This window comes from Plasmodium vivax, chromosome 9, assembly GCF_000002415.2.
Source record: "Plasmodium vivax chromosome 9, whole genome shotgun sequence".
In the NCBI taxonomy this organism is placed as follows: domain Eukaryota; phylum Apicomplexa; class Aconoidasida; order Haemosporida; family Plasmodiidae; genus Plasmodium; species Plasmodium vivax.
The window spans coordinates 1,019,127-1,032,904 of NC_009914.1; the positions used below are offsets into that span (position 1 = coordinate 1,019,127).

The following is a 13,778-nucleotide window of genomic DNA, read 5'->3' on the forward strand; positions in this document are numbered from 1 at the left end:
GATTACTCCTTTACGAGCTAACAGATTGCACTGTTTAGTGGTGAAATGGGATTTTGTTCCCACTGAAATGTCAACCCTATTAGGTACCTGCACACATGACAACCGTCCTACCGTGGCGTCATTCCGCCCCCGTGTGTGAAATAAAAGGTACAAAACATTTTACCCAAGCGCGTTGCGTCTTTGCATTATGCAGCAAAGAAGTGGTTCAAATGGAGAACAAAAAAAGGATACGAAAAAAATAAAATAAAAGGAGAAGGCATTTCCACATCGCTAAATTGTAGCATAAGTGTAGTCGCTTTGGAAAATGCCTTAATGTATACAAAAAAAAAAAAAAAAAAAATGACCCACCATTTAATAAAACACGTGGAGGGGAAATATAACTTACAACTTGAAACATTTCAATGACACGAAAACAAAAAAGATGGCCAAAAAAACAAAAAAATAAACATTTGTGCCTGGTGCGATTGTTCACAAACTGGAAGAGCTGCTTCGCTTCACATAGCTCCCCCACCTCATCTGCATGTAACGCATCAATTCACGTTAATTTTAAAAATGTCCTCGAGCCTCAACTTGGGCGTTTGCACGCTGTGCGACTCGATTATATTGTTGTAGTTGTCGCTGTTTATATTTGCCAAAATGAGGAAGTCAATTTTGGGGATCCTCTTCTTTTGGCTGTTTTTCTCATTAACTATCAAAGTGGAGACCTCGTCCGCCTCATTCACCAAGTCGGCAAAAATTTGGTCCCTAAAATTTATATCCTTTTTAAATTTGGTAAAAGCATAGTTATATATTTTTATCATTTTGGTGGCCTCCAACTCGACGTTGGCAGCTAGCTCTTTGTTAATGCAGTAGATGGAGTAGTTAACAAAATTGTAATGTTCATTGACGGAGGAATCCATGGAGTTGTAGTGATTATACAGGTAGCTGCTTCTCTGCTTTTTATTTAATTCCATTTTTTCTTGCGTATTTGTTCGGACGAGTAGGTTCTCGATTAGATAGAAGATGCCAGAGTTGGCTTCATTAAAGCTGTTATATTTGTTCGTTATCATTTCGCTTATGGTTTCCTGGTTCATGGTTGGCTCCAGAATTTCTTTGATCTTTCCAAAGAACCATTCATTGGCCATGGCGGAGGTTCCCTGCCCGGCCTGACCTGCACCGTTTGCTTCGTTGCCGTTGGGCGCCTCCGCGGTGGCTTCTTCCGCAGAGGCTTCCTCTCCAATGACTTCTTCCTCGGTGACTTCCTCCCCGCTCACGGACGCGTCGCATTCCTGCTGATTGCCCAAGCCACCCTCATTCGTTACGTGCGACTCCTTCCGGCCTCTACCTTCATCGCTTGGGGAGTAGTCAGCATACGAACTGAGATCGCTGAGGAAGGGGGACTTGTCCCTATTTTCGCTAGTCAAATGTTTTTTTTTTTTTTTCTTCTTCTTCTTCTTTTTCTTTTTATCCGTTGGATCTTCGTCCATTTCGTTTATGTCCTCCCCGAGCGCTTTGTCAACAACGTCGTTGCCATCTTCGTCAATCACTCTCACGAAATGTTTTGCTGCTTTTTTTTTTTTTTTCTCCTTTGGGCGGACTTCCTTTTGGTCACTGCCATTTTGGCTAGCATCCTTATCTGCATTTGGGTTTTCCTTTTGATGTGAAGAAGGGGGGAAGGCGAAACGTGCAATGTGCAACCATGGCAAAAAAAAAAAGAGAAAAAAATGATAACACATGGGCACGTTCCCAAAAGAGAACTGCACCTCGCATTATTTGCAGGCGTCTAGGCAGTAGCGTCCTCGCGCGGGCAGCTCGCCTACCTCGTATCCTAGGATGCTCCAGAGGTTGTAATTGTTGCCGATGGCCTGCGAAGAAGCGAAGGGGGTGCCTCGAATGGGTGCACACTCAAGTGGGTACACTAAAATGGGGAACACTCGAATGGGGTACACTCGAATGGGGAACCCTAAAATGGAGAACACCCAAATGGGGCGCACTCACATACGTTTGCGTGTTTGGCCCCGAGTTGATTGCCTCCCCCTTGCACACATTTGCCGGCGCACTGGGGCAGGTGAACATCACGGGGATGACGTACCCCCACGGGGGTATGTAGATATGCCCTTCCTGTCGGGGGGACAAAATAGCACCACCCATGGAGTACTTTCCCCAACCAGCCGAGTCACTCATGGATGCAGTAATGCCTTACGTTTCCGATTCCGCTAGCGCCGATTCCACCGGCGGCGTTTCCGCTGGCGCCATTTCCGCTGGCATCGTTTCCGTCTTCATTGCCGTCGCCGGTTGCGCCTCCCCCGCTGTAGTTGTAGTTGATGAGGTTCCACATGGCTGGCGCCTACCGCGGTGAACTTCCTACAGGGGGGAAGCTCCTCGCGGGGAAGAAAAGGAAAAGATTTCCTCGCACTGAAAAAAAACCACGCAGCGGTGATAGCCAAATGGGACCGCGGTGGACACACACAAAAAAAAAAAAAAAAAAAAAAAGGAAAAGCAAATACACACGTTGAACGCTCCTGCCCCCGTGTGGTGGTTAATAAAACAAGCGGAGCCGCTCGAGGGAAAAATACTTTTTTTTATTTTTCCCCCCTAATTTGTATTTGCCTCCATTGGTGTACTCAGCGGAGTGTATGTAGCGCTCAACTGCAGTCACACATGCATAGGACGGCGTGTGCCTTCAATTGTAAGCGCAACGCGATACTACGCAATTGCGGCGGGGTACAAAACATTACAAATAAAATGGGTATATACAATACCGCTTTTCCTCGAAGGACTCGCAAAAAAGGAAAAGTCAAAAAGAGAAAATGTCATAATTGACAACGGGGAGGAGGAAGAAAGGAAATTAATCTAACTGTTGTTTGAACTTAGCCTTTTTTTTTTTTTTTTTCTCCTTTCTGTGTGCATATTTCTGTTGATGGGAAAAAAAAAAAGTTGGAGGGTTGCATTTAAAGGTTCAATTTAGCTGAACAAAAAAAAAAAAAAAAAAAGCAAAAAAAAGAGAAAAAAAAAAAATGGAACAAAAAATGCAGCAAACAAATGGAACAAACAAAGGAACAAACGAAGGAACAAAAAAGGGAAAAAAAAATAAGCAGAAACGACTGTTTAACAATAACCAATAAATTAACCTTTTTATTTTTATTTGCAATTTTAGGAGAAAGCATATATTATATATATACCATCAATTTGCGCGTATTTTTTTTTTTTTTTTGGCCCAGGAGGGCATTTTTTTTCCAATATGCATAAAAATATAAACGTATTTTTTTTAAACGTGCTTTACATTTATATATATTATACGTACCATGGCAATGCAGCAATTTTTCTTTTGCCCCAGATTCCCACCTACAATCATTTCCTCTCGCGCTGGGTAACTGCATCGTATGTGAAGTGAAGGCGCATTTGTTGCGTTCGTACGGTTTTGCGTTTTTCGCGCTTTTCGCGGTTGTTTCTTTTTTTTTGCGTTTACTACGTTTGTTACATTTGTTGCGCTTGTTGCGCTTGCTGCGCTCCTCCATTCGTGGCGCGCGAAGAGGGTTTCCCTCGCCATGCGAACGAATGCAGAGGCGTATGCTCCAGCGAGTAACAGTGTACGCGCGGCCGTGCGGACTGTCACACGTACAGTCACATCCTTACATGTTCGCGTGGTCATCCCATGTTCTTCTTCCCATGTTCATCTTCCCACGTTCATCTGCCCACGTTCATCTGCCCACGTTCATCTGCCCACGTTCATCATCCCATCCTCTTGCCCTGCGCCTCCCCCCTTTTGTATGTACAACTTTTCCCGGGCGAGCGCTGGCATCATACTGCTATATTATATACCCCCCTTTTTCTTGCTACCTTCCAGCTTCGCCTTTTTTTAATTTAAATGTTTTGAAGCGCACGTATAGAAATAAAAATTGCCAAGTTCGCGCCTGGGGAGAGGAAAGCGCACTTATGCTTTTTTGCCTTGGGAAAGGAGGGAGAGATCTTCCTACATATTTTTTTTTTTTTTTTTTTTTTTTTCCCCCCCATCATTTGAGAGGGGCCAAGTGCACTTAGAAGAATCACCGGAAAAAAAAAAGGGGACAATTTCAAAAGACGCAAAATTTAGTGGCAACCTGTGGAGATCGAGCGCTGTGAGGATAGAGTACCATGAAGGGGAGTTCCTTGGAGCCACCCATGCATATGTAAACATGACGACGAGTTCTGTGGGTCCCTCCAAAGAGAAAGAGAGTTCCCCTCTGCGCAGATACGTACATATGATCGGTTATACCATCGTAGCTGAAGCAGAGGAGGCCCACCGCTTGTGTGACTGTGCGTGAGCGGTGCGCCTTTCTTTTTTTTTTGCGCCTCTCATTTGGATTACCCCAATTTGTAGAGTTGTTTGGAGACCTGACCAGCTCGCTCACTCCGTTCTGCCCGTTCTCCCCGCTCACCGCGTGCACCCCTTTTGGCTCACCTCGTGCGGGCGATGACGCTGCTTGGCTGGTTCCCTGTGCGAATGCCCCCGCATTAGGTGATCGCCCTGGTTTGCTCAACTGCTATCCACCCCCCTGGCAGTTAATAATCCCCTGCAAGCTTGCTAACTCTGCCCCGCCTAGGAGAGCCCCTCGTTCTGCGTGCGGAAGAGGAAGCGGAAGCGACCCTAAGCATGACTCCCCCCAAGGGAAGAGGACGCACAGAAATATTGGAAAATAATAAAATTAAAAAAACGCGTCTGTGAGTGAAGTGTGCAAACCAACAGGGTGTTAACTTTAGAAGAAGGGCAACCAAGAAGAGTAACCCGTTTAGCCAGTGGAAGATACAGACGGTAGAAGAACGGAACGAGCACATCGCCGAATTCGCCTGATTCGTGCCAGTTAAATCAGTCGTACTCGTAGCTCTTTTCGCTCTCTTCGCTCCCTTCGCGCCCCCCTCTCTTCACCCCTCCAACCGAGCGCGCGACATGGATCAGGGGGCGGAAGAAAGCGGAAGGGGCAGCCTGGAGAGCAACGGCAATCACGCCTGCCCGAGTCACTTCGTAAACGCAAGTAAATGCATGAATGGGCATTTGCACAAAAAAGGGAAAGATGCCTCAATGCAGAACGGTAGCGGTAGCGGCAACGGGATCGGCAACGGGATCGGCAACGGGATCAGCAACGGGATCAGCAACGGGATCAGCAACGGGATCGGCAACGGGAATGGATTCATCGTGGGGGGGCCGGGTGCACCCAGTGAGTATCATCCCCCCACAGTCGGCGCCGCGCGCGCTGGTGAAGAAGATGGCTACTTCCACCAGAACGAGTGCAAGGGGGGGATTCCCCACGGGGAGTCTGCGGGCCATCGCAGCGGCATCCCCAACGGGGATGGCGTCCCCCACATGAATGGCGGCCTGAATGGGAGCAGCAGCCTCAATGGGAATGGCCTCATCAATGGGAATGGCCTCATCAATGGGAATGGCCTCATCAATGGGAATGGCCTCATCAACGGGAGCGGCCTCCTCAACGGGGGCGACGCCAATCTTATGCCGTACAGCTACTCAAGTGACCTCGGCACGATGGTGGAGACCCATTCCAGCCACCACGAAAATAGAAATATAGGCCCATGCCGCAACGAAAGTGAAGGCGCAGCTGAAGGCAGTGCAGATGTCATCTCCCCCGTTAGCAATATGAATGAGGGCATGCATCCGCAAGAGAAGTATGTTAAGTTCGGTGGTGCACAAGAAGGAGGATTCCCTGGGTCCCCTTTTGATGGGTGTGATAAGCCCATGCCGACAGGTGTAGACGTGGGCTTCATCAATTCTGTGAAAACCCCAAGGGAGATGCACTTTGGAGGTGGTAGCATTGAGGAGGTAGAGGGGTCAAGCCAAGACTACCACCACTCGCAGAGTAACGGCACGAGTGCACCCAGCCGCAGCGGGCAAGTACCAAATGGGTACAATGAGGGGGAAAACAATTTTGATAAGGCGGACAGCACAATTCAGGTGAAGAAGAAAAAAAACGTCACCTTTACGAGCGAGAACGACGTGTTTAGCATCCCCCCGGGGGGGAACAAGGACGACTCCTTTGGCTACTACGCGAATGGGGGTAGCGCTGTCAGCGGTATCAGCGGCGTTAGCGGCATTAGCGGTGCTGGCGGTGTCAGCTCCGCGGGGGAAGAGGAGCACAGCCCCGGTGGAGGCGCCCAAATGAAGAAGACGCACGGGAGTGCCTACGGCACCACCAGCGAGAAGGACCCAGCCAACGACCTATATAACTTCATCACGCTGAAGCAAAAGAATCTTTCCTACCACCCGAACAGCGTCAACAATAATTACATTGAATATGATATGAATAATAATGGGCCCTTCTTCCCCAGTTTGTCCCCCGGATTGAAAAGTAGCCCCACGATGGGTAGCACCCTCGGTGGGAATGATGTGGGTGCCGTTGGGGCAAATGTGGAGCGTCCTCCCGAGGGGGGGGATATTTCTTCGCCCAGCTGTCAGCCCATGCAGCATGGGGGGTACAGCGCGTGCAGCAGCGGCCCGCACGAGTGGGTGTATAAGCAGGGAAGCCAAGGTGGGGAGCAGCCAGGAAGTGCGCCAAACGGGGTGACCACCAACATGGTTAGCATGGCCAGCGTGGGCAACGTGACCAGCGGAGACCTGCCCGGTGAAGCCCCCATCAGTGACCCCCCAGCGAGCGAGCAGGAGGCAAAACCGGAGGGGGGGACCCCCTACTTCCCCGCAGAGGCACCAAATGTCAGTGATCAAACAGTCAACGCCATGTACGATGGTAGCAGTTACAACGCCAATGGGGGGAAGTGGAAGGGTCCTCCATTCAGTGGAGGGTCGATGAGTAGAGGAGCCAATAGAATGCCAGGGCGAGGAGGAGCTCCGATTAAGAATGACAAAAGCGGCACCCCAAATGGAAAGACAAAACAATCGATGGAGCAACTTAAAGGAGGTGTCAGTCCGAAGAGCGTAAGCTTTAGCAAAAAATTGATTCTCTGCAAGAGTAAAGAGAAGACCAAATCGCCCAACTACCCCTCGAGTGGGGTGAATCGCCCCGGCGGAAGTAACCAACCACACAGGTTTAGCGAGAGCCCCCTGCATACGCAGAGTGCTGGCTTGAGCGGCTTGAGCGGCGGGGGCTTCGTAGGCGGAAGCGAAGTGGTCGACGTGAAAAAGCAGTTCGTGATGAGGTACCTCCATGACGTGGAGAGGATGTACCAAATAAGGGAGAGGATCAAGCAGCACGAGAGTAGAGTTAGCAGGAACGGGGCGAGCGCCCGAGAGGGGAGAGCAAGGGGGGCAACAGGAGTAGCGGCAGGAGCAGCCACGACAGCCGCAACCGCAGCAACCGCAGCAACCGCCGCAGCGGGGGGAAGAAGGAGAGCCAGCTCGAACAGCCTGCTAAATTACTATAACATACTGGAGCTTCTCTACCAATCCAGCGTGAAAAAGAAAAACATAAATGACAAACGGATCAGGACGTTGCTGTATGTGTTTAAATATATTAAGAGCATCGAGCGGAGGAGAAAGAAAAAAAAAAAAATTTACCTCTTCGACGCGGCCACTCTGCGGCGGCTGAATCGGCAGGTGGACCTCTACATCGATTTTGTGGAGAGGCGGGAGTACAGGAGCGACTTAGCGGCGCAGCTGTGCCGCTGGGAGGGGGGTTCGAAGGAGGGGCCCAGCCAAGGGCGAAGCGGTGGAATGGTTAGCGGTGGGAGGGCAGATGGTGAAAAACCCGATGATGAAACACCCGATGATGAAACACCCGATGATGAAACCCGCGGTGAGGAAGAACCCAGTGACAAAGCAGTAAATGGTGGGAGGCGGAGCGGCGGGAGGCCCCGCGCGCAGGGCGAGGCCCACCTGCAGTCGAAGTTCATTCAAAACCTGCTGAGCAAGAAGTCAAATCTGTACTGCAGCTCCCCCGGCAAAGTGGACCAGGTTCACTGCGAGAGCTTTTACTTTCACCACGCGCTGAAGCAGGTTAACTACCTCTGCAACTTGCTCGTCTACATGCACTTCATCCTTCTGAAGTACGTTTCGATCTTCTCCCTCCCCGAGTGGAACGCCCTGCTGTTCCGCGACATCGATTTGTTTAACTGCGGTGAGGCGGTGCAGGAAGCGGTGGGGGAAGCGAGGGACGCGGCGAAACTGGGGGGCGAAGCCGCAGATGGGATGGAGGACGCCCCCCCGCAGGGCGCAACGGGGGCCACGGAAAATGAAAAGAGCGCAGGTGGGGATGGCCCTGACGGGGAAGCGGTTACGGAGCAACCGGAGCAGCCGGAGCAGCCCCGCCCGCACACAGAAGCGGTGACGGTTGCGGTGGAGAAGCTGAACCCGATGCGCATCAACAGGGAGAACACGATCGACATAAACTACTACGAGTATGTGATTGAGCCCTTCGATTTTTACTTTTATGAAAATGTGTATAATGAGATAGGCGCGTACGTGCAGATGGTTAGGGGCAGCGGGGGGGCTGTCGGGGGCGAGGTCAACCAGGAAGAGTTCAACCAAGAAGAGGCCATCCGCGAAGAAGCCAACTGTGGGGAGATCCCCCGCGGGACCGCCGCTAACTCAACGGCGCAGGTGCTGAAGAGCCTGCCCTACCAGTACTACGAATTCGTGGAGATCCTCAACAAGGAAATCATGAATGTGAGGGACCTCATCTACCGAAACAGGTACATCCGGTACCTCTTCTACTACATTTATAGAAACAGCGGGGAGGATCTGCTCAACGGAGTGAACCGGATTTTTAACATGGAGAAGAAGAAGCTTCAGCTGTATAAGCTGCAGATGAAGTTAAGGTACAATATTTTTTTGTCTCGTTTTTTTGAGCATGGCTACGTCATTGTGAAGTGCCCTGGTGAGGAGAAGAGGGATGAGGAGTTTGAGGCTTGTGGGCTAAACTTCCTCGAGGCCAAGGGGAAGCTGTTCGCGTGTCTGTTTGAACAGTATAGGGAGTACTACCGTGCGTACCAGGCGCGGGTGCAGCGGCTGCGGGAGGGCACGCGGCGCCTCTTCAGCATCCCCGACGAGCGGTTCCCCTACGTCCGGAAGAAGATCACCTTTTACTCGGAGCACTTCGAGGATTTGAAGCGGCGTTTTGCCCGCCGTGTGGAAGAGGCAGCGGAAGAGGGAGCGGGAGCGGAAGCGGAAGCTAAAGAGGAAGCTGCTGACATGGCTGTAGAAGCGGAGGAGGGAGCTACGGACGAGCTGAACCCGACGCAGCCGCTCCTGCGGCAGAAGCTCACCTTCGACGTGGCGTACGACTACGTGGAGTACATGTTTAACAGAAACTACGCGCTGATCATCAACAGCGAGAAGAACAACTCGAGGAAGCTGAAGGCCGCCTACATCGTGAAGAGGAACTTGAAGGAGAGAGAGAACCTGGTGATCGTGACGTCCGTGCTGAACGTGATAAAGTGGAAGAGCCTTTTCCGCGCCTTCCAAAATGTGACTGTATATCTGAATGAGGAGAGTATTCTGGAAAACAAAATACAGACGGAGGAAAAAAATTTAATCATCTGCGTGGACTTCCTACCCAAGATTCTGCACGTCCCCTGTGATGTCATCATCCTTGATATGTCTCATTTCAACCTGCTCAACAAAATTAGCATCCTCAATGACCTGCGTTATTTGGACTTCTCCAGGAGGATAATCATTTTGAATAACGTGTTGGCCGAGAATTGGAGTTTGCTGTCGTCTCTCTTTTTTCTGAATAGCGCCCATTTCGACAGCGCCATCGTTTCGAGGATCCAGCTGAGTGAGAGTGAGGAGGACAAGCGGGTGCTGGGCGACCTCATGCGCGGCTTCGTGGCGCACTTCTGCGTCATCAACAAGGAGAGGGGGCGCCATGCGGGCGGCGAAAGGAGCGGCGATCCAAGCGGTGAGATAAGCGGCGATCGACGTGATAACCGTGGTGATTACCGTGGTGGTGACCCACGCGGCGAGATGCCCGCCGGCGCCGCCATCAACCCCGGGAGCAAGCGGTGCTTCCTCATAACCTACATGAGCGGCATACAGAAGTTCATCTACGACAACGTGAGCGACCAGGACAAGTGGGACGCCTCCGTGCACCCCCTGCTCCTCCTCGACGAAAACAACTTCTTCCTCAAAGACTTTAACATTTCAGAAAAATTTGACCTCCTGAGGAACATCATCAAGAAATTCCACATGCTGAAGAAGCGCATCCTTCTGTGCTACTCTGGGAAGGGCAAACTGGAGAAGCTAATAAAGATCCTCCTGTATGTGCACCTGCTGAACGATGCCTCGAGCGTATCCTCCTTCGACGTGGAAACGGAGAGGGACTCTCTAAACGTGCAGCAGTACGACGTGGCAGTGGTGGTCAACAACCACATAGAGTACTTAACCTTCTTCGAGAATCGACCCATCGCTTGCTACCTGCTCATTTCGGCCTTCACCAAAGAGGAGGAGGGCATATTGGCCACCTTTAAGCATAAGAAGGAGGTGCACTTGTACAAGAAGAAGAAGGAGGAGCTAATGCGCTCGCGCAAGTCCTGCAGGGATGGCATCTACCGATACTACATTAACAACATGATTTCGGAGAACGACGAGCAGTTCCTCCTATTCAGCATCATCGACCAGAAGGAGAAGGTCTACTGCAACACCTCCTACGACGAGGTGGTGCTCCCCACCTGCTTCGTCTCCACGCTGGCGCACTGCGAGGCGGCCGTGGGCTACTCGGGTAGGCGCATTAGCGCCGGATCAGCGGTGTGGAGCGCTGGATTAGCGTGCGCAGCGGTGGATTAGCGTGCGCAGCGGCGCATTAGCGCTGCGGGAGCGGTGGTTGTGGTTGAGCGGTGTGCCCCCCGTTCCTGCTTCCCATTCGTGCCTCCACTCCGCTTCGCTGCGCCTCACCACGCCGCACCTCGCCCCACTCCGTATGATCTTTCTCCCCTCCCCCCGCAGAGCACTGGCAGGACATAAAGAACGCCCACAGCTTCTGGAATTTCAACAACTTCAACCGAGACAAGGTCATCTTCTACCTGGACCGCAAGAACACCGTCTACGACAAGTACGAGAACGTGGTGTGCCCCGTGTCCGAGGAGTACATCGCCCCCCCCCAGGTTCGTTCCCCGCCAAGCGGTATCGCGGCAAAGCGGTAACCCCGCAAAGTGCCGCTAACCGCAAACCCCCGCTAACCGCAAACCCCCGCTAACCGCAAACCCCCGCTAACCGCAAACCCCCGCTAACCGCAAACCCCCGCTAACCGCAAACCCCCGCTAACCGCAACCCCCCGCTAACCGCAACCCCCCGCTAACGCCTCTTGTGCAGATTTACTACTACCTGGCGAACCCCCTGAACGAGAAGAACACCTTCAACAACTGCCTGTCCCTGGCGGTGGACGAAATCATACAGGAGCTCAACCGGAAGAAGGAGCTCGACGAGTTTGACGAAATGAAGAAGCTCACGCTGCTCAACATCAAGGAGAAGACGAGCAAGAAGTACTTCTCGTCCATCCGGAAGGTGGAGAAAATTCTCTCCGAGTTTTTGAAGGAGAACAAGAAGAAGTCCTTCGAGCGCTTTTTGAAGGTACGCCCGGGTGTGCGAGCGGCGGGCCGTCGCGCCTTAGCAGTGTGGCAGCCACCCATGTTGGCGGCGTCTAACTGCACTTGTTCGCAGTGTGGTAGCCACCCATGTTGTTAGCGTGCTAACTGCACATACTGCCAACGTGTTAGCCGCGCTTGTTGCCAACCTGCGTGGGTACCTTTTGGCGGCCCGTCCGCTACGGTTCCGCGCTTACCACTCACCGCCTGCCACGCCCTGCATCATCCCCCCGTAGGGGTGCGAGAGCTACGGACAAGTGATCACCAAGTGCAAGGAGAAGCTCTTCGTCACCTTCAACAAGACCTACAACTTGCACTTCAAGTACTTTGAGGATTTCTGGCTTGACGAGGAGAAGAAGCGGAAGGAGAAGTGGAGGAAATTATGGGACTTGCACGAGACCAAGGAGAAGGAAGACATCAACAGCGGCAATGGAAGCGGAAACGCAAGTGGAAACGCAAATGGAAACGGAGATGGAGACCCCTCGGGGGAGAACAACCCTGATGGTGGGGCCCGTATAAGTGGCAGCAGCAACGAAGCGACTAACCTCATCAACATCAACAGCGTCTTCCACTCCACCGTGAGCGAAAAAAATGACTCCAATGACAGCTACCACGCAAGCAACTCCTTCTCCCACAGCGACAAAACCAAAAACGAACTGAACTTTCTTGAAAAGAAAAACTTCCGCATTAGACTCTCATCGCAGTTGTTTGATGAAAAGGAATTCGACCAGCTGTTTATTGAGAGGAAAAAGATATGCTTGCCGAATGGAGACACCCAAAAGGAGGATAGCAACTACTGCTCGCTGGAGAAGGACAAGGAGAAAGACAAGAAGACCTGCTTGTACATCGAGCGGAAGGAGGGCGAGGAGGAGCCCTGCCAGGTGTAGCCGCGGCGAAGGGGCAAAAAGAAAAACATATATATGCACATAATGCATGTATGCGTGTCCCCCCAGTTGTGAGAGGAGAAGAAAAAAAAAAAAAAAAAAAAACGATTTTCCAGCGGGGAAAAAATAACAGAGCCACGAAATGCATCCGCAACACTTTGCAAACGAATCCCGCATGCGTTACTGAGAGGGTCAAAGGAGAAGGCCGAAAAAAGGGACACCCTTTTTGTTACACCCCCCCAAAAAAAACGATCATATGCGCTTTACACCCCAAGGGGGGTGAGAGGTGCGTTAAGAAAAAAAACTTACCCATGTGAATGAACGTGCAAAAAGTGAAGGCAGTCACCGTTTAAGGAGATCCAGCGAAAAAGAATTAAAGCATTCGTGCGAAGAATAATAAGCGTATTTTAGGGGCAGGCACATTTTGCATACCCCCGGCAAGGAAATAGGAAGAGCTTTTTTAATTTTTAACATTTTTGCCACTACCCTTTTGTTTGACGTTTTTACGGTTTTTCGCGTTTCGCGTTTCGCGTTTCACTTTTGCCTTTTGTTTTTCCCTTTTTCTTTTTCCCTTTTTCCTTTCCCGTTTTGTGTTTCCCTTTTTTTGTTCCATTTTTTTACCATGGACATTCAAGAAAAGCTGCACGAGGTGAAGAAGCTGCTGGAGCTGCAAACCTGCAAGAAGGACGAGTCGAGGGAAAGCCTGATAAAGCTGATGAGGGAATTGTATTTGGCGTACATGCTTCACCCGCCCGAGGAGGTGAATAAATTTTTGAGTATACTGCAAGGAGTGGAATGGGAAAGAGAGAGCACGAGAGGGGCGGCAAAAAGGAGGAAAAAAAAAAAAAGAAAAAAAAAACATATGCATGAGCATGTGCATGCAAACGTGAGTGCAATTTTTCAACGGCGCAACACAAAATTGCAGTGTAGCCATTTTTACACCCCTGATGTGCGTGTTTGTGGCCGTCGTCCCACCCCATTTTTTGCATATTAAAATGGGAGAAAGTCGAAAGAAACCACGCTGGCAGACCACACTAGCACACCCCGCTGTAATTGTAATGATTTCCCTGTGGGGTGCATACGTATACGTGCAACACTTGTGTGTTCACCCCCATTTGCATGTGTGCCAGGGGGCGCTAATTAAAGTTTGAATTTTACACCTGCCAAAGAGCAAGAATAAAGGATTCTGCGCTGTTAGATGGTCTTCCATTTTTACTTTATTTTATTTTTTTATTTTTAATGCGTTATTTGCAAACCTTCCAATGTGATGCTTCCTTGTCCTTTTTTTTTTTTTTTTTACCTTTAAATGTGAAAGTAAATGCCCGCCCAACCACTTCGCCATTTGTTCCTCTCGTTTTTTCTTTTTAATTTACTTCCGCTCGTTCGCGAAGA

The 13,778-nt window shown here is 50.6% G+C and overlaps 2 protein-coding genes across 2 annotated transcripts, besides 10 other annotated features; one reads left to right on the forward strand and one right to left on the reverse strand.

The window, feature by feature from the left end:
• Nucleotides 1-530: 530 nt before the first annotated feature.
• PVX_092005 (hypothetical protein, conserved) lies at nucleotides 531-2,317 on the reverse strand (the record flags this gene model as incomplete). Its single annotated transcript, XM_001615344.1, has 2 exons — nucleotides 531-1,631; nucleotides 2,183-2,317. The coding sequence occupies 2 exons, from the start codon at nucleotides 2,315-2,317 to the stop codon at nucleotides 531-533; spliced, it is 1,236 nt and encodes a 411-aa protein (XP_001615394.1).
• A 1,124-nt stretch (nucleotides 2,318-3,441) lies between these two features.
• Nucleotides 3,442-3,466: a microsatellite.
• An 87-nt stretch (nucleotides 3,467-3,553) lies between these two features.
• Nucleotides 3,554-3,581: a microsatellite.
• Nucleotides 3,582-4,906: 1,325 nt separating this feature from the next.
• Nucleotides 4,907-12,389, forward strand: PVX_092010 (hypothetical protein, conserved; the record flags this gene model as incomplete). Its single annotated transcript, XM_001615345.1, has 4 exons — nucleotides 4,907-10,640; nucleotides 10,865-11,022; nucleotides 11,231-11,488; nucleotides 11,739-12,389. 4 exons carry the CDS (start codon nucleotides 4,907-4,909, stop codon nucleotides 12,387-12,389), a joined length of 6,801 nt encoding a protein of 2,266 aa, XP_001615395.1.
• Nucleotides 8,864-8,969: a microsatellite.
• Nucleotides 10,218-10,251: a microsatellite.
• Nucleotides 10,986-11,027: a microsatellite.
• Nucleotides 11,138-11,173: a microsatellite.
• Nucleotides 12,317-12,338: a microsatellite.
• Nucleotides 12,376-12,398: a microsatellite.
• Nucleotides 12,399-12,817: 419 nt separating this feature from the next.
• Nucleotides 12,818-12,841: a microsatellite.
• A 231-nt stretch (nucleotides 12,842-13,072) lies between these two features.
• Nucleotides 13,073-13,119: a repeat region.
• The last annotated feature ends 659 nt before the right edge of the window (nucleotides 13,120-13,778 follow it).